Source organism: Protopterus annectens, chromosome 6.part0 (assembly GCF_019279795.1).
Source record: "Protopterus annectens isolate FY-2018-M chromosome 6.part0, PAN1.0, whole genome shotgun sequence".
In the NCBI taxonomy this organism is placed as follows: domain Eukaryota; kingdom Metazoa; phylum Chordata; order Ceratodontiformes; family Protopteridae; genus Protopterus; species Protopterus annectens.
In genome coordinates, this window is record NC_056737.1 from 1,302,990,288 (window position 1) to 1,303,014,632 (window position 24,345).

The window sequence follows — 24,345 nt, forward strand, 5'->3', positions numbered from 1 at the left end:
TCTTGTTATTGTGTGTCTACCAAAACACATGGATTGGTCATAAACCAAGTGGCACAAAACTGGTCAGCCTATTGATAACATAGACCTATTGCTGTCTTTTGTGCACAAAGAAAATAACACAACTTTGTTATAGTTTGATAAATGTCCAACTATGATTATCAGAAAAACTATGAGAAATTGTCAAACAGTTTCTAGGGAGTAACTCTGTAGTGATTACTGGTGGGCCATCTTGAATATAAGATTTGACTGCAAATTCCCATTATATTCTCTTTCTGTAAGGGGTAAACTTATGAATTCTGGCAAGACTGAGGAGTGAAATGCATGTCCAGAGCACATCTGTAGAGCTGTCATTGTATCAGAAATGGAAATCGTATGTATTTTTCCATAAAACGGCCATTTTCTGAGAGTACTGGTTCACAATTTTAGGTACTTTCATTCTGTTTGAACATTTCATACATTTGAAAACATCACTTTTGGGTACAGTTGAGTATTGTTTTTTGTTCTGATGTTAGAGTAACAGGAGAGTATTTGTACGTTTTGATGTATATTGAATTTATCCTCTAGAAAAAAAGGAATGTGTTCATGTTTGTTGTAAATCAAAAGTTGCAAGAGTTTGCAGGTTTTCACATTTCCAATTGAAAGAAAATTGCAGTAGATAGACCTAGGATGTTGTATTTCATTATTACACTTTCAAAGTGTGATGGGCACTGCAATTTCTTCTATAAAATGCCACAAGAGGATGGCTTCAGTTTATTTTTCACACAAGCTGTGACTTTTGAATAAGCCCCTCCTAGTAATAATAATAAGGTACACCTATTCTGACTGCAGAAAAGAAATGGTCTACAAATAAACATTCTTTCCTGAGCTTTATATTTTCACATACTGATTTCCTTCCATTTCTAAAGTGTTCTATTCCAATTAGTTGAAAGAAATTCTGCCCATAATAATGTATTTCAGCTTTTCATTTACCCAACCCCCTCACAAGCATATGCCCACCCGCACACTTAACTGGATGGTTCAGATTATTTAACATATTAAGTGACAGACTGTTGAGAGGAGTTTGGTGGTCATTTGCATTCAGATGCATATACTGAAATTAAGAGTAATTACTTTCTGCAGGCAGCACCTGTATCTATTTGAGTGTGATCAAGTAAAGAAGTTCTACCCATAGACCATACTTCCCTTTTCACATATTCTTTTCAAACCTACCTATTTCAGTAAAGCATATTGTAAGGTAACTTAAGTGAGCATTTAACTACTTTGCAGCCAGTTTGGTTTACCTCAGAATCATAGGATTAGTCTTATTTTCTGTTTCACTGTAGTTTTACAGATTGTTTTTTTTTTTCTTCCTGGTACTCACTCCATAGTGTGCTTAGTTAACAGCATGAACCTCTATGTATTCACACAACTAATTAATACACCAACATACTCACTCCATAGTGTGCTTAGTTAACAGCATGAACCTTTATGTATTCACACAACTAATTAATACACCAACATGATATAGCAACGTTAACACCCAACAATCTATCCTTGACTGGATTCTGGTTACCAACCCATCTAATTTTACCAGGTATACTCCTAGAATCCTTAAGTCCATAGGTCAGTCTGTCAACTAACAAAGGAACACAAGCTTATAGCTACCCATAATCTATCAAAATTTAACAACACATCCTTCATTGACTCAACAAAAGTTATAAACTGATACATCCTGAAAATACTGTCCCTTATTGAAACATTTGAACATTTCAAATTAATTTTACACACCCTTAACACCTTAGCCCCACACCATACAAAAAGAATAAAAAATAACTATGCCTCATGCCTCATGCCTCACCAAGTCATACAAACTGCTTATGAAAGATGGAGCAGATCATGGATTACTTGGCAAAAGAATAAAAATGACAAAAATATTACAGCTATTTAGGCAACTACACAACTAGTTCAAGTGAAAAGTCACCATGGATAAAAAAAATACTGTATTCATATACAAGACGGCCATAAAAATACCCCTAAAATATTCTCTCTCTTAAACCCATGAGCTAAAAAGATCCCAGTCCATTCCCAGAAATTCCCCTTCTCCTGTCACCAAACTGAATACATGTATTCATAAAATGCGTAGCCATCTTAACCACAAACAGATCTAATACACCTAACACTCACCCCCATCCACAACAGTACCCCCCACCCTGAGCGTAGCAAATCTCCTTCACCTCACTCACATATCTGCCACCTCTACAATACCCAAACACCCAACTATACCCACTTCATCCTTTCAGCCATTCCCTGCAACTAACACAAAAACTAAAAGCTTGTTCTACAGTAGCTGACAGCCTCCCCAGAGTACCTAAATCTAGCTGCAGAGACAATAGCATACCTAATTAGCATCCTTATTAACAGATCCAATGCTGAATCCTGTGTTGCTAACTTATGAAAAATGTCACATATCCCTTTAAATGAAGGAGGTAATTCTATTGACTTAATACATTTTCTTAACAAAGCCATCTTGTCTTCCCTCTCTAAAATCCTAGAAAAATGTATACCCCACTGTGACAATAGGAGGTACTGCCAGCACAACTAACTGTAATCTTGTAAGAAATTGTATGTCATTTGTGAATATCAAACTGATTTATACAAGATGCTTGTGTTACAAATGTATTATTTATTTATTTGTTGTACTTATTTGACATTTGTTTACCAGGGTGGTCTGACTGGGTCTACAGAACCCATTTTCAGCAGAGGCCCAGGGAGAAAAGCTCCAAATACAGTACAATACAAATATAGTATAATCCAATACAATAAAGATTGCATTAGAAATACTGTACAATAAATAAGTTGAAAGAACAAACTGCTACAAGATGTTGCAATATGTTACTATGGGTCCCCTTCACATGGTCGACTTTTCAGAAATTTGACTTTCATATGGCCGAGACCATATGATCGACTTTCGAAAAGCCGACCATGGGGAACCGCTATCTCCATACAGTGTGGAATGGGAAAAATTCCTTCTTCCGCACTGTAGTGCGATCTCAGAATTGGATGTTTAAGTTACGGGGGTGTCCCCTGCTAACAGCTGAAAGATAAGTGTTTGTTGCAATGTTTTGTGTTTATTTTACATGGTTGGTTTTTCAAAAGTTGATCGTATGGTCTCGGCCATATGAAAGTCAACTTTCTGAAGAGTCAACCATGTAAAGTAGACCCATTACTACACATCTAGACAATTCTATACAGTTAAAACATTATAGATGATACTAGTCACTCTCATCATACATGGTGTAGATAGTGTCCAAAAAAAAAGTACGTAGGTAGTGCAATGTGGGACATTGACTGTTATAGTACATGCAAAAATAGAATGTTAGTTTCAGTTAGGAAAATAGCAGCCCGAAAGTTAGTAATGCAGATAGATAGTGAGAGAGAGTTAAGAATAGAAGCAATAAAGCCTGAGCAGTAGCTTAAGGATAAGGTATAGAAGCAGAGAAGGAGTTAGAGCTGTAGGATCTTGCAGTCTATGAGGGATTGAAATGTGACAGAAAAGGAAGACCTGAGCATTAGTCAGGCTTTATGCAGGAGCAGAGCCATGCATTTTTGAGATGAGTTTTTAAAGAGGTTTGAAATGGGTTATGCCAGGCATAGCCCTGGTAGCTAGAAGTAGTGAATTCCAAAGTATAGAGACAGAGTATGAATACAGAGAGTGACCAGGTTTTCTTGTGGGTTTTGAGATAGCTAAGATATTTTTATATTCTGATCGTAAGGATTCGTACGTATTGGAACTGAATGTCATGTGTAAATCAAACTGATTTGTACAACTGTTTGTATTGAAGAGGTATTTGTAAAGTGCTTGTGTTTGAAATGTATCCACAGTGTACCCTACTGGAGAGAACAGAAATGTATGTGCACTGCTGTAACTGTTTAAATGTATATGTTTTAACAGAAGAAACTGGAAGATTAACCTCAGGCCAGCAAATTAAGCCACTTTATGGGCTAGGCAGTGAAGATGCTATCTCATAGGTTTCAATGCAACCAGAGACACAAAGTCTGTTCTAGGAAGCTTTTTGTATTGTCTTTCGGGTGAACTAAATACTACTCTGGAAGCGTGGAGGTATGAAATTGTTTTATGACTTCCAGCACCTGCCACAGATATCAGCAAAAGCCCTTGTGTGTTTATTTTTACAGGTATGTGCTAAATCCTGCCAGCTTCCAACAATGGTTGTTTGCATGGGGACTAGAAGTCAAATGACCAGAAGTGATGTCATACTGCAACCTATCTGAGAAGTAATATTTTAGATATTATTTTGAGAAGTCTTTTAATGAGACTGAGCTTTCTGTATTCTGTCTTGGGCCTGACAACAAAAGGACCATTCACCACATCATCTGCCTTGCTCTGTTAAGTAAGGAATAGTATAATTGTCTTAGATTCAGTCAGGAATATAGTGAAGCTTAGTTTAGATATTGATTTTTCTTTGTCCGAGTCTGTCCGTCAATGTTATTTTAAATATTTCCAGTGATTTGAACTCTGATGTCACTGTGAATATATACTTAATATTGTTCTTTTATTTATTATTAAATATATTTAAATCTTTCATTGTGGCTGATCTTTGTAGAGATATTTAAGTTTTGAGAGTATTTGCATATTTATTTGGTAGCACTGTGTGGGCCACTCCTATTAGCCTTGGTCTGGGTCAAATTACCGTTTGTATTAATATTAATTTCACTCAGTATATTGGGTACCCTTGTAAGGGCCTTAAGGTAGCTGGCAGGAGTGTCTGGTGGTGGTGGTAACTACCTTATAGTCTGGGAAGAAGGGGGCATAGCTAGTAAATCTGTGCCAGTCTTTCCCAGGTGTGTGTGTGTGTGTGTGTGTGTGTGTGTGTGTGTGTGTGTGTGTCAGCTACTTGGGCAGGGACTTGATGCACTGGTTGGAGAGAGAGGGTGCTGGAGGTCTTGGCTTAGACACTCAGCTGGGGTCTCAACTGTATAGCTGTGCCAGTGGGGAGCATTACTGGGGATCTGGATAAAGAGGGAGAAACCAGCCCCGGACTGACTGTGTTCCCTGTGTACTCTTAAGGGAAATTGTGCTTGATTGTTCTTGATTCAGAGAGCTGCATCTGGAGATACTGTGTACATACCTGTTATCCTCCCAGTGAGTGTCTCCCACTGGCACCAGTGGTGAGGATTGAGGCTTCTTTATTACTAGCCCAGAGGTGGAAGGTCATCACACCCACCAACTTCTGTCTTCTTCTCTTACAAAATAATCTAATCACCAACACCAAACATGACTTTTAGTTAAACCAAAACACTTTTACTGCCTTATTTTCCTTTATGGACACTGTCAGCAAAGCCCGTGACTCTGACTAACTTGTATCTGCTGTATTTCTAGATCTGTCAAAAGCTTTTGATATTGCCTTGCAGTTTAGACTTCTTAAACAACTTTCCAGTCTTGGTCTATCATCTCCCTTAGTTCAGTCGTTCTCTAGTTACTTATCAAACAGCAAACAGTAAAATGGCAAGTCTCCATCTCACCATGCATTCTCACTTCCATAGGAATTGCATAAGGATCCATCCTTCGTCCACTTCCATTTAATGTCTTTACCAGTAACCTACATTCATCCTCTTGTGAAGGCACCCTGATTCAATATGCCAGTGACTGCACTATCATATGTTCTTCAAGCACCTTAACACACCTACAACAAATAACCTAACAAGCTTTCACTTCCATTGAAACGTGGCTTACTAATATTTTACTTGATCTCAGGAATTTTACATCATATATTTTTCAACTTATGTAACATGTTATACTTAACGCTGACCTTATTTGTAGTCCTATTATACATGATACTCTGTTATGAAAATTATCTGTTATATAAATGCTCTGTATCAACTTTGTCAATTTTTAATTTCTGTGATTGTGGAGCTTTACCCCGGGTCCCCACTAAAATGGGTACATTACAGCCCAGCTGGACTTTCCAGTAAACAAATGCCAAATAAATAAATAGAGTAAGAATTCACTAGGGAACAGGGCATTAATGTCTCAAGTCTAGGAGAGTACTCTGGGCACTGTTGCTACAGCTTATATGGGAAGGAGGTTATTGCATGTCACATGTACTTGTATTTATTTAAATGTGTTATTCATGGTAGATCATTGATCCAAGTAGACTAATTACATCCATTCAGAAGTACTCAAACAGCACAAGTGAAAAAGGGTCTGTATCAGCATTTCAAAAGAAAATGCCAAATACCAGTTGCCCGACACGGAAATGTCGAACTACGACATTGCCGAACAGCCAAATCACCGATTTCTTCCTAATGGAAAGAAACCAGTTGGCCGTTTCCTTACACCTGCCCTTTCCCTGATTTTAGCGTGGTCTCGGAGATAGAATAATTAGTTAGGGGGTGGGGGCATGGGGGGGCAAAGCCCCCCACTTAAGAATGTTTGTGTTTGGCGTTGGTGATTTGTCTGTGCGGCAATGTCGTAGTTTGACATTTACATGTCGGCCAACTGGTATTCGGCATTTTCATCCTTCGAAATGATAATATAGACCCGTGTAAAACATTGTAGTCTTGATAAACAGAAATAATACATTGTTCTAAATAGCATTGTAATGTGAATAGTAATACATTTGATACACAGTAGTTTTTTTTTGTATCTTAATATTGTTTACACCTTTAAGAAGAATGAATTGTTGATTGTCATAACTTTTAGTGCTACATACAGTATGTCAGCAGTGTGATACATATGCTCTAATTATATATATTTTAGTATTTTTTAAACAACTTGTTTCATGGAAGAAAAATATAGCTGTCATATTTTATTTAGTTTCTGTACCCTGGTGTAACATGCCAGTTCTATGAAATCAGTAATAAAAGCAAAATCTCAAATTATGAGTGTTCTTAGATATCTGAGGGAGCAATGTAATAAAGTGAAAAAAGCTAGACTGTTTATAAAATCAAATTGCTTGATTCAGATAAGTAAGTCTTCTGGAAAGAGGAAAAAGCATATAATGCTGATTTACATATCTCTATGTTTCAAGCAGTCAAAATGACTCAGTGGTATTTATTCACTGAAAAGGATGCATGGCTGGTTGGTAGATAATGATAAAGTAATTCTTGATTACAAACCTGAGTGATGTTAAGAGGGCATTATGCAGAAAAATAAACTAAAACATCGAAAAAGTGTCATCATAAAAAAAAACTACTCTGGTATTAGAAATCATTTCAAGACAAATTATTGGACTCTAAATATTTGCAATGGTAAAGAAAGAAAGAAAACGTACCTGTGTTGCTGGAGCTAACGTATCCAATATTTCATGCAGATAAGTGATCCTAGCACATGTGGTACTTCAGAGTATCTGTACAACTTATTACAAAGAAGCTCTGAGTTTTGATCTAGGTTAATAGAAGCAAAGTTAGTTATCAAATTACTTTTACCCCTAGTTTATATCAGAAGTAACAGAAGCTGTAATGCATTCATAGGTGTTTACTGTGCGAACAGCTACTAGGGCCCATAAAAGACTAGCTATGCAACCCAAATGTGACCCATAAATCTGACTTATGTATGGGTGATTTACTGACTGTCTCTGTCCATCAGAGACATAATAGCCAGACCGGGGTGAATTTCTAGTTACCTACCCACTGGTCTAAGTTACACTTAAATAGGTTTAGGGAGGAACTCTGCTTCACGTGGAGAAGAAGTTTGCTCCAGAGAATGGGAATTCTCTGAGAAACATGGCTGTCTCTCCAACATGTCCTATTTATATTGCAAGAAAAATGTATGTTTTGATCTACTAGTTTTGATATCATTTGTTTTGCGCATGTGCAAAAGGTTCATGAAAATCGGGTTCAGGGGTACCCTGTATGCCAAGCAAAGATCACCTCTCAGTAGTCTGTATGGTACAGAGTAAAGAGACAGGGCTTTGAGGTGATCAACTTTGGACATTCTGTTTACTCCCTGTATGTAAAATCAGATTAAAAGTAGCACTACGTCATGTATCTTTTATGTTTGTTTTAATGTACTAGAATGGATAAGGCATGGTAATCAAGTTTCCTAAGTTAAATTGGGTGGAGGGGAAGTCCTGTATTTAGCTTTGTAATGCATTATTTTTATTGGAAACACTACTGCTTTGAATGTTTAGTAAAATATTGTACCCTGAACAAGCATTTTGTAAAGTCACATTTTGTTCTATTTTAAAGTGAACTGAATTTTTGATTTGCTTTTGTTTCAGGAGTGCATTTCTTGTTGTGAAGGGATGATCTGCAATGTTGAGGTGCCAACAAACCACACAAATGCAGTGTTTGCTGTAATGAAATCTCACAGGCCATCCAGTGGCCACAAGAGGACATTTAGTTATCTTCTGCTTTTCCTGTCTGTGCTAAGTAACTTAATATAAATGCGTGCTGTGTCCCATGTTATCTCAAGAATTATTTGTTCATGAACAAAAGGCTTTGAAAGTCTTGCATTTCCAAACAAAGTTCAGCCATACTCCCAACCTCAGCTGCACCAATCCAGAAGGCCAGTCTTACGTGAGCAAATTACACAAAGCTGTCAGCCGATGGACTTGTAAGAGTATCTAGAGAATTGTCTTCAATAATGCAAATTGTTTGGATGGACTTTTAGGGGTATATTAAGAATCATCTTTAATAACAGCAGAATGCTCTGACAGTGTCAAATGTACTGAATGTCAGATGCACTGAACTGATTGCGGACAATCTGACAAACAGGCAGTGTCAGTTCATAAAGACATTGAAGTGGAAGTGCTTTCTGGTGTTGAATAAATGTTGCCTTAAACATTACTCTCAATGAAGAAAGATTCCTGGTCTCTACTGACTTGCACTCCAACATTACTGAAATTACATTTCAAATTTTGATTCAGTGTGTTAAATGCAGCAACAGTCTGAAGTGAGAAAAGTTAAAAGATGACATATGAATGTTAAAGTATTTTTATAAGAAGCAAAGCTTTAAATGGCTATATCAAATTTAATTTAATATTTTATGTTGAAATTCTAGCTGTATTTCATAGGTTACCTGAATTGAGTTTTATGTTTTGTGGGTCTTTTTGTACTTTGATATCACAAAGCTGTGTTGTATGTAGCTGTGCTGCAGTTCTGTACTATGTATTTTCAACTAGTACAGAAAAAAAGGACCATGATTTTTTTTTTCCCCTGAAGACGTGGTAAGCAATGCGGCATCAGTGAATTTAGATTGTTATCTGTAGCACTTTGGAACTGAAGCAGAAACTGTTTGAAAGTGTTATAATGTTTGCATTATAAAAGTATAGCTGTGTTATGCTCATGTGAACAACTTGTTCTGATGCTTGTGGTGTTGTGTAGGGATATGTTCAGTTATCATCAACATGTTTAGATGCTGTTGACATATAATTATGTTTAAGCACTGTTTGAGTAGCCAGTTACTTTGAAAGGGCACATTTGAGCCCTTTAATTTCCATTACCATGCTATGTTTTTGCTGGCAGGCAGAAAGCTGCTAAGATGCCAAATGAGTTCTCGGAAGATTCCCCACATACTTTGAAGTCCTTTTCCCAGAATTTGTTCACTTTTTGAGTTAGGATGCTGATACTTTTTTCTGCATCTCTGTTGTCCTTATGTTGGAATGTTTAGATCATTGATAACTTGTTTTGCATATATTCCTTGGGAAAGCAGTTAATCATTTTAAACATAAACCAGTGTTCAGTAGAAATTGGAATAATTGATATAATTGTTGAAACAGTATTGTGTGTGTGTGGTAGATGGGGAGACATGATTTAAAGCCATTTGTGATGCTTTATTGGAGCATGTTGTCACTTCTGTGAGAGAATACTTCTGAGAAAAAAATGTTCTGTGAGATGCAATTAGATATGACCTGGAAACTAAGGGAACTGTGTCCTTTAAAATGGGTGTCATTTTTATTTATATGATTTGTAAAGCTGACCTGTATCAGTTTTAAAGACAGTGCATTGTAGCTTAGTAATTGTAACACTGGCATTTGAAAAGGAGAGTCAAGCTTCATGCTCTGCAGTCTGAAGCCGTAGACCTAGATTTTTCAGTCACTTAGTAAGATTTACCATAAGCAATGTGTGGGTCACGTGACTAATAGAATAAGTAAGTCAGTCAGTGGACTTTATTGGAAATGTCTGGTCCAATGCTGTCAATCTTCATTTATTCCTTGACCTGTGGGTGGGTTCGGTTCCGAATATTGGGAATGACTCGGCCGTTATTGCAGGCTCTGAGGACCAAAACCTCTCGAGCATAAGTCCTACCCAGAACGCTTCTCCCACAATTACCTCAGATCTCGTTTACTGCTTCTTGTGACAGACGCATTGCCATTACTATAGAGCTAAGTTTTTTCTCCATTATATTTAAAATTTTTGGGATCTGATTAAGGAGTTATCAGCTGCCCTAGCAGGAGCTGTAGCTGATGAAGTCCAAGATAAGGTTACTTCTCATTTGGCCACCCTAGAGTCCATTTTGAATTCGTCCATGAGGTTCATAGCACATGCAGCTGAAGGGACAACTAGAGCAGTGGGATCAGACATAGCCATAAGGAGACATGCCTGGATGCACTTGTGTGAATTTGCAGAGCCATTCAAGTCTTCATTTATCAATGTCCCCTTTGACGAATTGTCCCTTTTTGGCCCTAAAGTTCGAGAAATGCTGTCCAGGTGTGAAAAGGATGGAAAGACGCTTTCTGCAGTGGCCATGTTTTTATACTCCTCAATGGTCCTTTTCGAGGAGGCAGAAGAGCAGGTAAATGAGGTTCAAAAAGTCCTAAGAGCCTTTCCAAGACACACATGATCCAGGACACACATGATATTGGCTCCCCCAGGGGCAGAGGGGGGAGCTTTAATGGAAGATGCCATACACACGGCAGAGATGGTTGGCAAAATCAGTTCTCCAGAGATTCCTTTCCTAGCAAACCCTACCAGCACTCCTAAAAGGAGGCCTGATTGCCTTCCTCTTGAGACAGGGGATGCCTATCCCTGCACCAGCACATCTGGTGTCAGATAACTTCCAGTGTTTGGGTGCAGAGAATAATAACAGAGGCTACTCCATACCCTTCCTACCTCCCCAAAGTTGCAAGAAAGTCCCTGACATTCCACCTAGTCAGTGGGAACCAGCAGTACTAGAAATTCAGAAACTACTAGAAAAAAAAAGTCATCCAGGAGATCCAACCTGACCAGACAGTGTCCGGAATTTACTCAATATTCTTTTTAGTGCCAAAACAGACAAAGGACTGGAGACCAATTTTGGATGTATTTTGAACAAATCGGTTCGACAAACAAAATTCCGGATGGTCACAGTTCAGTGTATTCTCCTGTTTCTAGGGAAAGACAATTGGCTGTACTCTATAGATCTCCAAGATGCGTATTACCACATCAAAGTGGACAAGCACTCCAGGAGATTTCTCCTCTTTCGGCTGGGAGCCAATTATTACCAGTTCAGAGCCCTGCCCTTTGGTCTCACCACAGCCCCAGGGTGTTCAACAAATGCATGGCAGTAGTAGCAGCCCACTTGAGACTGCATGGATTCCGGGTGTTTTCGTACTTAAAATGACTGAACTGGCTCATTACCACTCCCACCAGGCATTTTGTAGAGCAAGCAAGAGACTACATTCTCCAGACCTGCGCCAACCTGTGGCTTACTCTAAATTATAAAAAATCACATCAAAATAGGTTCATATTTGTGTACTAGGCTAATGGCCCTGGAGCCTTTACAAGTCCAACTCAAAATATAAAATTCATAGGAGCAGTACTAAATACCAATGCATGCATAGCCTCTCTACTTTATCTGAGATTGCAAAAGATAAGAATCAAGTGAAAAAAATTATAAGAAGCATACAGTACCTGCACGGCTAGTTCTGCAAGGCCTAGATTCGATGGCAGTGACCATCACATTAGTCCCCTTGATGAGATATCACATGAGAATATTGCAGTGGCTTCTAGCATCCCAGTGGTCCATGCTGTATCAAGCGATGTTGGATCAGATTTTGATTACCAGCCATTGCAAGGAAGAACTAGCGTGGTGGATCCAATCAGAGGAAATTCTCCTGGGTCACCCCTTTGTCCCGTAAAAGCCCTAAGCCATAGTGACCACAGACTCCTCCCAGATGGGGTGGGGGGACATTATCTGGCAAGACAATCCAAGGCACTTGGTCCCCCATGGTGGCCTGCTTACATATCAGTATTCTAGAGCTGAGCTGAGGGCAGTGCTTTTAGCATTGCAGGCCTTTCAAACTACTCTCCCTCTAGGAATGATTGCACTTCAAACAGAAAACATGTCAGTAGTTTTGTACATCAGCAAACTTGGAGGAACCAAGCCGTACCCCCTTTGTCAAGAAGCACTCATTCTGACAGTGGGCGATCTCTTCCAACCACTTTCTAACAGCCATGCATATTCCAGGGAAATCTAATGTGATACAGACAAACTGAACAGATGCATTCTTCCACCTCACGAGTGGCCTGTCAATCCCAGAGGGGTGTAAAAGATCTTTCATTGCTGGGGCCAGCCTTGGTCCCCTGTGACCTTTTTGCATTGCCCCTGAACACCAGATACAACAGCTACTTTGCCCTCGTCCCCCCTCAAAGGGAGTCCCTGAGAGATTTCTCCTGCACGATTCGCCCTCCAGTCTCCTGTACACCTTTCCTCCCTTCCCGTTAATTCCTCAATTCAGGTTGAAGAGCAAACTAATCCTCATTGCTCCCTTCTGGCATTGACAGATTCATTTCCCCTTTCTGTGGCATTATCTGATTCATTGACCATGAACTCATGACCCATATCAGGATCTCCTATTCCATCCAGAGGGATTAGTTTACCCAAACCTTCAAAACCTCAAGCTCATGGCTTGGCTTCTCCAGTTCCATTGATTGCCAGGCATAATAAACTTTCTTCCCCAGTTCATAGGATTCTTTTGGCTTCCCATAAGCCTTCCACTAGAAAACTCTACCATACTAAATGGAACAGGTTTTCCTTCTGGGCTCATGATAATAACATTAATTCCTTCACTGCTCCTACTGATAAAGTTTTACAATTTTTAGCTTTGCTCTTTGAAGCAATGGCCTCTTCCTGTACCATCAAGATTCAACTAGCAGCTATCTCACATTTTCATAATGGGTTTAAAGAATGTTCTTTAATTTCTCATAGCCTTTGCAAAGCATTTTAAAAAGGGAACTTGATGTTAAAACCCCCATGTAAGGATCCATATACACTTTGAGATTTAAACTTAGTGTTACAGACAAAAGTTCATTCCTCCTTTGAGCCTGCTGCTGACTGCGACTTGAAATTCTTGTCTTGGAAAATTTTACTTTTGGTAGCAATAACATCTACCAGATGGATTTCTGAAATTCAAGCTTTATCTTGCAAACCACTTCATTTGCTGTTCCACAAAGACAGGGTTTCACTGAGAACAAACCCTTCCTTTTTGCCAAAGGTGGTGTCAGAAAGGAATATCAATCAGGCAATCAATCTACCAGTATTTTTTGCCAATTACAAAGGGGAGTACTGTTTGCATTTATAAGACGTTTGTAGACAATTACGCTTCTATCTTTATAGAACAAAATACATAAGGAAGTCTGACCAGCTGTTGGTTTCCTTTGGAAGTACTAAAATGGGCAAGGCAGTTACCAAAGTCACTTTATCTAGATGGCTTAAAGATTGTATTTCCTTTATGTACAACAAGAGAAAAGTTCAGTTACCTGGTCCTGTTAAGGCACAGTCTTCCAGAGCAGTCACTACTTCAGCAGTGTTCCAGTCTTAACACTTCCATGGACAAGATTTCTGCAGCAGCAACATGGGCTACCCCACATACCTTAATTACTCATTACAAATTGGATTTGGTCTTTAGGGGAAGAGCGTCATTTGGTTCTGTTGTACTCAGGAATATCCTTCCATGAGTCCTCCCAAGATCTAAGGTAGCTAGTGACTCTTATCACACAGTTCAAGGAATAAATGAAGATTGACATCAGATAAAGAAGTTATGTACTTACCATAATGTTCCATCTGTGTTGTCCATCTTTGTTTATCCTTGACTCCCCACCCTCCGTCTCCCTTGCTTCCAGACCTCTTAGTGGAATGATTTATGGCCCTAGTTGTTACTTTTTTTGCCCATGACGCCAGATATGGTCTCCATGAAGGTATTATTAGGATTATAATTACTGTCTTTTTCTATCTGCAGACTCAATTTGAAGTAATTGGGAGAGGAGCATTCTGGGTAGGACTTAAGCTCAAGAGGTTTTGGTCCACGCTGGCTGTAGTAATGTCCGAGTGTGTTCTGGTATTCAGAACCGAACCCACAGGTCAAGGATAAATGAAGTTGGACAGCACACATGGAATGTTATGGTAAGTACCTAACGTCTTTTTTACACAACAGAAAATATTAAGGAAATTTATCTGTTATACATTTATGTAAAAATATGTGTACGTTATTGGAGATGAAGTAGGCACTGACTGCTTTTTTAAATGACTACATTGCTGCCTGATGTCATTTTACTAGTTCTTACTTACAAACATCTGAGTCCAGTTCACAGTTAAATTATGTTTGTATTAAACCACAGACACCTTCACAGTTTAGCAGTGGCTAATGACAATTCCTTATTGCAGGAGTGGGAGGGGAACTTCATTTTATTAAGTGGCTTTTCCTAATGACATACTTTGCAACTGAGGGATGTGTGAATCAAATCATTGCCTGCAAGGTGCAACATATTTTATAATGTTATGTTGTCCTATCTCGCCATAATTCTTGCAGGTTGAGTTGGGTTCAGAGCCGTTTACGGCTCCGACTTGGCCGAATACTAAAGCTCGAGAGCTTCCACTGGCTCGAAGCTAACCCCTATCCCATGAAGCTCTGGTCCACATCCCCAGATCTCGTTTGCCACTCAAGCAATCAAGAAGTGTTCCTGCTGGCTCATTGGCTCGAAGCTAACCCCTATCCCATGAAGCTCTGGGCCACATCCCCAGATCTCGTTTGCCACTCAAGCAATCAAGAAGTGTTCCTGCTGGCTCATTGGCTAAGTATACTTTTTTCTAATTTTATTTGTCTAAATTTTCTCTCTCTTTGCTACCTTTCTTTCTAGAGTGTTAGTTTTTCATGTATTCTGCATTAGGTCATTGTAGTACTTGTTTTTTCCCCCTTCCCAACTAGTGAGAGTTCTGTTTAACTTAGAGGGCTCTCACGGCCTGTTTAAGTTAGAAGGCCACTTCCCCTTAAGGTTAGAATCCGTTTGAGTTAGAGGATTCTTCTACCATTCCCTTTCTTTTCTTGCTACTATTCTCCTGTTTAAAAAAAAAATTAGTATATTTATACTTATATCCTCCTTTTCTGTAGTTTATAGTGGTAGTTTGTTGTGTGTTTTTGCAGTTATAGCCTTTATCAAAAAGTTAGTTAGTCAGTTTGTTTGGCTGTACTGATAGGATGTCTAAGGATAAGGAACCCAGGGAGCCTAGGCAATCAGGGTTAAAGAAGTGCGATAAATGCACACAGAAGATGTATCTCACAGATGGGCACACAAGTTGCGTTTACTGCCTCGGTGCCATACACTTACAGGACCCTTGCACCCTATGTCACGGATTCAGTAGCAGGGTGCTCCATGAGAGAAAGAATACGTTGATGGTGAGGGGTTTATTGAAAGGGCCCTTTCAGGAAGCTTTAGATACCAAGAGCTCCAAATCTTCCTTCCCTTCTTTAACCCACACTAAATTACCGAAAAGACCGGCCTCTACAGGTCCATTTTCGGAGCCACCAAAGAAATTGGTATTATGGGAACCGAGGGCTCTCGATTCCAACAAGTCTGGAACCAAAGAATCCTCTTCAGTGATTAGTGTGTCCATGGAGATGATAAAGATAAGGAGTTGGTCTCCTTTATTGGAGCCGATATTGCCAACACTGAGATCTCTTGCTTTAGAAAGAGGCAGATCTTCTTCCTTGTCCACCTGTTCTTCTAGGAGTTTATCTGATGATGACATGGTGCAGGTGGTGAATAGATTGCTCTGAACACTGGCCCTGGCTAAAATTTGTCATCTCCGGCCCCAAAGGAATCAGAGCCACCCCATTTGGCACCTGCCCTTTCAATTCCGCCTCCGATCACATTGGAGTCTTTGGAGCCAGAGAGATTGGATCTGATAGTAGTGGAACTGTGGGCACTGAGACCACCTTTGGAATCTTCAGTTCAGACCTTGACTCTGATGTCCTTGGCTCCTTCCAGTATCAAGGAAACTAGGAGCCCATACTCGCTAATTGGATCCGGTGAAGAAAGTCATCTTGGACAGTCACCTGATCCGACTCTACCTCTCGATGCCTCGGCCAAGTTGAGCTCAGTGCCTACCTCAGTGTTGGAGCCACCAGCTCCACCTCGGAGTTGACCTTCTGTCTCTTCAGAGCAGAGGGTCCCTTCGGAGTGGGGCAGGGGGGCTTTTGAACTGATGGAGAGGGTGTTGTCTCCCCAGACAGCCCCAGTCTCGGAACCAACTTCTCGTCCCTCCCAGGTGCCAGTGTCTATCTCCTCACCACTGCCCCCTCCTAAGCGTAGAGACCCAGAACCTCAGGAGGACCCTGCAGGTGGCATCTGTTCCGAAACTTCTCAGGAGTACCCCTCCGGAGAAGTCCCTAGGAAGAGACTGTGCAAGAGGAAGCACATAGGGGAGTCTATGAGAGAGTCCTGAGTCTGTCACTTCTGATACTGATTTGGATGACTCTGAAGGGTCCCCACGGTCCCCCTCTGAGGATGTCTCTTTCTCTGACATCCTTGAGATCCTGAAACAGAGGGGTGGCTGGAAGTCCACCAACTCTTCATAGGGCGAATCGGTATACCTGGAGGCTTTTGGGTCTCGCCCTTCCACCTCCTGGGTTACTCCCCTGTTTGACCAACTATTGGGGGTCATCTCTCGTAAAGCCTGAACATCACCTGATACAGTGGAGCCTGTTCTGAGGAGGCCTAACAAATTTATTACTGCTCCCTCAACGAAGGAATTCTTGACCAAGGGAGTCCCTGTAGATGCGATGGTGGCAGTGGCCACCAAGAAGGAGCTATCAGAGACCTCCTCATCTGTCCATCCTTCTAACAAGGAGTCTAGAACCATGGACAGATATGGAACGCATGCCTTTTCTTCAGTGGTCTTCACCTACGGTTGCTGAATTACCTTACCCATTTTATGAGACTTCAAAGAGCTTGGAGATACCCTTCAGGGTGCTGTGGCTCAGGGGTCTATGGACAAAATATCCTCACAGCTCTCCACCCCCAAATCCGTAGTTAACTCTTGCATGAGACTCATTTCATACGCAGCTGATGGAGCAAGTAGAGCGGCAGTGACAGGAATTTCCCTGAGGAGGCATTCCTGGGTGTGCCTTTGCAATTTTGCCAAGCCCTTCATTTCTTCCTTCACCAGTGCCCCATTTGATGGTTCATCCCTTTTTGGACCAAAGGTGAAAGAAACTTTGACCAGGTGTGAGCAGGACGGGAAAACCTTATCTGCCATTGGAGTCCATTTTTCGGCCTCATCTAGACCTTATCTCAAAGATCAAAAGGGCAGAAAGATGTGGTTCTGCAAGTCCCAAAAAGGTGGCACACATGGTGATGCTTCCCCTAGGGGCAGAGGGGAAAGATGCTAACTTCACAGCAATGGGGGGGGGGGTCTGCAAAATCAGGGCAACAGATACATTCTCTGACAGGCCCTTCCAGAGCTCCTGAAAGGAGGCCCACCTGCTCTTCTGTAGAGGCAGTCAGGGGTCAGTTGTCATTGTACCCAAATGCCTGGCAAGAAATCTCCCAAGACAATTGTGTGCAAACAATTGTATCCAGAGGCTGTTACATACCATTTTCCATGCCCCTTCCAGTAAACCAGTCCTTACTAGATATTCCACCTGGTCAAAAGAACTATGCAATACAAGAAATACTCTTGTTGCTACAAAAAAGAGTCATCCAAGTGGTCCCCGCAGACCAAATGGGATCCAGAATGTACTCAATATTTTTTTTGGTTCCAAAAAAGACAGGGAAGTGGAGATCCATCCTAGATCTCAGCAAGCTAAACAAAGGAGTGAAGAAGTTCGAGATGGTAACTCTACAGCCAATATTCCCATTTATCGGGAAAGACAATTGGATGTGCTAAATAGATCTCCAGGATGCATGCTACCATATAAAGATGGACAGGTGATCCAGGAGACACGCTTTTGGCTGGGAGTCACTCATTACCAATTTTGTGCCCTGCCCTTTGGTCTCACTACAGCCCCCAGAGTGTTCACCAAATGCATGGCTCACTTAAAACATCAGGGATTCTGTGAGTTTCCATATTTAGATGACTGGCTCCTATCCGCCACCACCAAGCATCTACTACTACGAATGAGAGATGAAACAATGTCACTTTGCACCAGACTAGGCATCACAGTAAACTTAAAAAAAATCTGCCTTGTTGCCATCTCAGCATATTACCTTCTTAGGCACAGAAATGGATTCAAGAAATATGACAGCAAAACTTACCCCAGACAGATTACAGTACCTTCATCAACAAATTAGGATTTTAATTTCAAAGAAGAAAGTTCAGGCCAGAGATGTGCTGCGAGTTCTGGGTACCATGGCAGCAGCTATTCTTCTAGTTCTAGTAGCCCGACTACACATGAGTGTTCTGCAGTGGTTGCTATTTGCTCAGTGGTCAATGCAAGATCTTCCTTTTTCACATCAGATTTTCATCACGGATTCTTGCAGAAGAGATCTCCTTTGGTGGCTGCAGACAGACCAGTTGTATCAGGGCTGACCCCTTGTCTTTCCTAAACCCAATGCAGTACTGACCACGGATGCTTCCCAGATTGGGTGGGGGGCATTATCTGGGAATGAAGGTCCAAGGCTTATGGAAAGAATACGAAAGCCACTTGCATGTCAATCTTCTGGAGATGAGAGGGTGCTCTGTGTTGCAGGCATTTCAGGACTCTCTACCGACAGGGACAGTTGCAGTTCAGACAGACATGTTAGTAGTGTGGTACATAAACAAGCAGGGAAGAACCAAATAATTCCCACTATGTTGGGAGGCACAACAAGTTTGGCAAATGGGGGATCGATTCTCAACATTTTCTGATGGCAACACACATCCCGGGGAAATCCAGTATGATAGCAGACCAACTCAGCAGAGCTATTCTGTTGCTTCATGACTGGTCCCTGAAAACAGAGATTGTGGAAGAGATCTTCCAAAAATGGGGCCAGCCTTGCTGTGACCTTTTTGCCACTTCCATGAATGCCAAATGCAGCAACTACTCTGCCCTCATTCCTCCTCAGGGGAAGTCACCAAGGGATGTACTGGTTCACGATTGGCCCCGGGACTGCTGTATGCCTTCCCCCCTTTCCGCTAATTCCCAAAGTACTGCAGAAAGCCAGCTTGGTGAAAAGCACAATGATCCTCCTTGCTCCTTACTGACCTCGACAAGTTTGGTTCCCCTTTCTTCGGGCCCATCTGCTGGAGGAACCTTGGATTCTGGATCCAATTCCAGACCTTCTGACCCACTCTTTGGGGAGTTCCATCCATCTATCCAAACCCTCGAGTTGACACATGGCTTCTTCAATTCCATGCTTAGCCAGGTGTTACTCTTTTTTGCCTGCAGTGAGTCATATTCTTGTCTCTTCCCATAAACCATCTACGAAGAGATTGTATTCCACGAAGTGGAAACGATTTTCATGCTGAGGTGCAGGACAGAACATAGAACCTTTTACAGCTCCTGTTACTGCAATCCTAGAATTTCTTTCCAAACTCTTTGACAAAGAAGCTGCATCAGAGACAGAGTTCAGTTGGCAGGCATTTCTAATTTTCATACTGGAGAAATGGGAGTTCCCATTATGTCTCATAGGTTATGTAAAGCTTTCTTTAAAGGCACCTTTTTACTCAGACCTCCGATCAAAGAGCCCCCAGTTCCTTGGGACCTAAGTCTTGTTCTAAACTCATTGGTTTTACCACCCTTTGAACCCGCATCATCTTGTGATTTGAAGTATTTGTCATGGAAGACTCTGTTTTAGTAGCCATAACCTCTGCCAGATGGGTATTGGAGTTACAAGCCCTTTCTGTTCATTCTGCTTATATAATTTTCCACAAGGATAGGTTATTCTTGGGAACTAATCCATCGTTCCTTCCAAAACTCTGTTCAGAGAATAATATAAACCAATCCATTGAATTGCCTGTGTTTTTTCCAAACTACAGCGACAAGGCAGAATATAATTGCACCAGTTGGATGTACATAGGCAGCTAAGCTTTTACCTGCATAGGGCAAAAGGCCTCAGGAAATATGACCAGCTTTTTGTGCCCTTTTCTGACAAAAAGAAAGGGTTGCCAGTTTTCAAAGTAACTTTGTCAAAATGACTGACTGATTGCATTTCCTTCTGTTACAGTAAGAATAACAATCAACTACCAGGAAAGATAAAGGGACATTCCACAAGAGCAGTCTCTACATCCTTGGCCTTTCAGGCCAGACTTCCTATAGACTCTATTTGTGCAGCTGCCACATGGGTGAGACCTCATACCTTTATCACTCATTACAAAGTAGATGTGGCCTCCCCAGTGTATTGAAGAGTATTTTCTCCTGAGCCACCCTTGGATTAAGGTTCTAGGGATGCTGTCCCAACCTGCAAGAATTACAGCGAGATAGGACAACATAACATTGAGAAGTTATGTACTTACCATAATGTTCCATGTTTGTTGTCCATCTCAGCTACATTCTTGCTTCCCACCCTCCTGCCTCCATACTGTGTTCCTGGAGGAACGGGTGAACAAGTCTATTCTTGTGTACATAGTTATGATGATTGGAGTCTTTTTTTGGTCTCATCCCAAACATCTGTACTTAGATATAGATATAATTTCTGCTGTAGTTATTTGGGTTAGTCTAAATCTTTCACTTGCAAACAAGATCTGGGGATTTGGCCCAGAGAATTATGGGATAGGGGTTAGCCTGAAGTGATTGGAAGCTCTCAAACTTTAGTATTCGGCCAAGTTTTAGCCATGAACAACTCCGAACTCAATCCAACCTGCAAAAATGTAGGCGAGATGGACAACAAACATGGAACGCTATGGTAAGTACATAACTTATTACAATTGCCAAGCAACCAGCCATGAAACTCCCATTTCAAAGTGTACTGAGATATGTCACTGCTGTAGTAGCCATGATTGTCTACAGTACACTTATCCATACCAGTTCCTCAATTACAAAATCTGTCTTAGAATACAGTGCTCTCCTAAAGTATGGTTTGGTTTCTCTAACTAAACGCAGGGAAAAAATATTAAAGATGTTGATTCAGTTATGCCCTGCTGCTATTTCTGCCTAAATATTGGGATGAGTCCATATTTTTGTGGGATCTGTCAACAGGCTTGTAAAAAATAACTAGTTATCTTAGGATATTGGATATCTGCATCAGTTGAAATGCTTAGTAAAAAGGCACTTGCTTATCGATCTTTGTTTCCAGAATGCTTTGCATTGTTAATTCCTAGATGTTTATCTAAAGGGAGTGTTTATTTTTCTTCATATTGATCACTGCTGTAGTAGCTTAAGCTGTATGGGTTATATCCCACATTGGGTAGAAGAGCCAGCCAGTTTCCAAAGCTTTAGGGTACCTTCCAAACACACAAAATGCTGAGCTGACTAAAAAGGCAGGTTTGAGCACTAAGCCCTTCTGAGCTTTCCAGCCACAGAGAAGTGCGCTCGTCTACAGGCTTTTGAGGATCAACAGTCAGCTAATACTGTTCCATTGCTGGTAAAATAAGTTCCCATGGAGAAAAGCCCTCCAGATTACTTTTAAAGTTCGTATACTAAGTTTTTGAGAAAAAAATACTAATTTTAAGCTAAGAAAAAGTAATTCTCTTGGCAGTCTCATGACTTTTATGTTGTTTTAAGTGGGAGTGCATGTTTTATTTTTGAGGTAAATGGCATTTAAAATGGCTTTTTCTGTGTAGAAACTGTTAATTTTTCTTTTGGCGGCTGGGGGAAGTATTTACAGTGCTTTTTAGTGTTTTTTTTTTTTTTGTAGGGAAAAGTTATTTTTTTACTGCTGTTCTGTTTTGTTGTCTGTTGCTGCTTAACTTCACCAGGGAGAAAGCACCTTTTTCCTGCTTGATCATGACACCAACTACTGGTCACTTGCTTTGGACCTTCTTCCAGCAATAAAAAGAAAAAAGTGAACTAAGTAGTCTTTGCCATCAAAGCAGGCTGGTAATTTGCCACAGTGACAGGTGGATGACTCTGCTGTGGCCAGAACTGGTTCCTCAGACCACCTCTTTCTTCTGATCCCTCTGTTTTACCCATACAGCCACCCTGGGCTGGGAGTTAGCCATGTTCTCTGCGGCTGCTGGGGTTCCTTCAGTGGCCAAGGGAGAGACACACTCTTGTTGGTCATGGGAGAAAGGGCAGGTGGAAAGGTTAGCATAATAGTTATGGTCTTAAGCTCACAGATACAAAGTGCATGGTTTGATGCTGACCTTTGATTATTGGCTAGATTTGCAATAGTTTGCAGACTGATAGCTGTTATTTACCTTTGAACCTATGCATCCCTTCTTAGCCCCAATGTAATACCCATCTCTGGGAAAGCTGTTGCTGGTAATTCTAAGTCTGTTTGCTCTAATTTTCCTATGAAAAAGAGACAGAAACCTAATTGATGAACTTGTTTCAGTTTCTATAAGCAGGAGTAATTTAGTGGGTTTGGCTCAGAATCATGTGCATGCTATTGAACCTTGTTGTAATGCGGTTTCTGGTAAAAGAGAAGATTCATCTTTCATTGAAGATGTTCAAGATGTGGAATCTGTAGGGGAATGTGATGGGACAGAACCCAGTAACTTAATACAAACACACAAAACTATGTATGTTTCAAGCAATGAAGTTTAACCCTCCTAATAGGAACAATTGTTCCAAATAGACATCTGCTAGCACAGGCCTTAATTAACTTGAAATAGAGGATACCCATGGTAAGCTGCATGTTATTGCCTGTTATTCTGCTTACACTAATTGGTGTCTGTTCGTTTTTATCTTTATTTCCTTCCCAGATATGTTAAACATCTTGCATGCTTCCAGAAATCATAACTTTTAGCCTAGAAGAAACCAGTATTCTGTTTTTTTTCTTGCCCTATTATCAGCTTGTTTCCATGGAAATTTAAGAGATAACGTAGTCCTTAGCTGCAGTCTTCTAAAGACAAGTTAAAGCATTTATTGCTAAAAGAAAACTTCATTATATTCAGTGTTCTTTTATTTACTTGTTTCCACTTAAAAGTTATTAGATTAAGCCAAGGGTCTTAATCCAGACAGTCACCTATGCAAAAGTTAAAGAAATATCAACTCAACATATATTATGATCTGTGTACTTTTGCATCTCATCTCCCAAACCAACAACCTAAGATTAACTGAAACATGCTTTTGCCTAGCCTTTTTTCTCTTTTTCATTGCAATGCCTGTATTTCTTAATACTAAAAAAGAAAGAAGAAAAAGGCATCTGTTTTACTTTAGTAACGTTATCATATGCAAGAACTGCTAAAAATGGTTTACTGCAAAACATGCAATTTATATTTTGAAAAGTTTCATAGAAATGCTAAGAGCATATTGCTTTACTTACAGTTCCACAGTTCCCTTTTTCCTTCCTCATTTCTGCAGAAGTGTAACACAGTCAACAAAAGTCTACCCTTTCCACTTTTTCTTATGCGGCCACCTTTCACAAATGGGATTGATGTTTTGCAGTCTCACATTTATTCACTAGTTTCTATGTTGCTGATCTTCTTCTTGCCCCAACTCCAGATTCTGGTTTAATTGTAAGGTACTCCTGATTTTTATAGTCAACTCCTGTGTTTTTTCTGTGCCTCTCAAGCATTTCATTAGGAACAGTGGAACCTATTTAACTGGAAACGTTTCTCCATATGCTTCATTATCAGAAGGATGACAAGGAGTCCCCTCCTTAGCCTAAGCTGCATCAAAAAATTACTGATCCTACAGTAAAAAAAAAAAAGTAAATTATATATATATATATATATATATATATATATATATATATATATATATATATATATTCTGAAGACAGCTGGATATTGAATCTCACACCTGCTTCTTGACATTCCGATTGTTAGAATATTTTTTTTCTCTTCTGCCTGGTGTACAGTGAATAACTATTTTCCACAGACACTGTAACACTGTACTGTATATAGTATTAATACTTTGCCCTTTTGCCACATATTTCTCAGGATCAACTCTTTATGCTGGTAGGTTTGCATCTTTACTAATACAGGTTTTGGCTGCTTTCTCACGGCCAGATTTGAAACATACACACAGTATGCCCTTTCAGTTGATAGTTCCTACTATGGAATTCCAGGTCAGCTGCTTATTTTTGCCTTCAAAAAATTAATACAGTCTGCTGTTCCAGTCT

The 24,345-nt window shown here is 40.3% G+C and overlaps 1 protein-coding gene across 6 annotated transcripts in view; it reads left to right on the forward strand.

Annotated features, from left to right (window-relative positions):
- The window catches only part of LYPD6B (LY6/PLAUR domain containing 6B), a 1,153,451-nt gene extending 1,144,062 nt beyond the window's left edge, over nt 1-9,389 (forward strand). For all 6 annotated transcript variants that reach the window (XM_044074870.1, XM_044074871.1, XM_044074874.1 and 3 more), the window contains one exon: nt 8,220-9,389. In XM_044074870.1, coding sequence (XP_043930805.1) covers nt 8,220-8,384 — 165 coding nt within the window. In that variant the 3' untranslated portion in view covers nt 8,385-9,389. The remainder of the gene's footprint in view (nt 1-8,219) is intronic.
- Nucleotides 9,390-24,345: the final 14,956 nt, after the last annotated feature.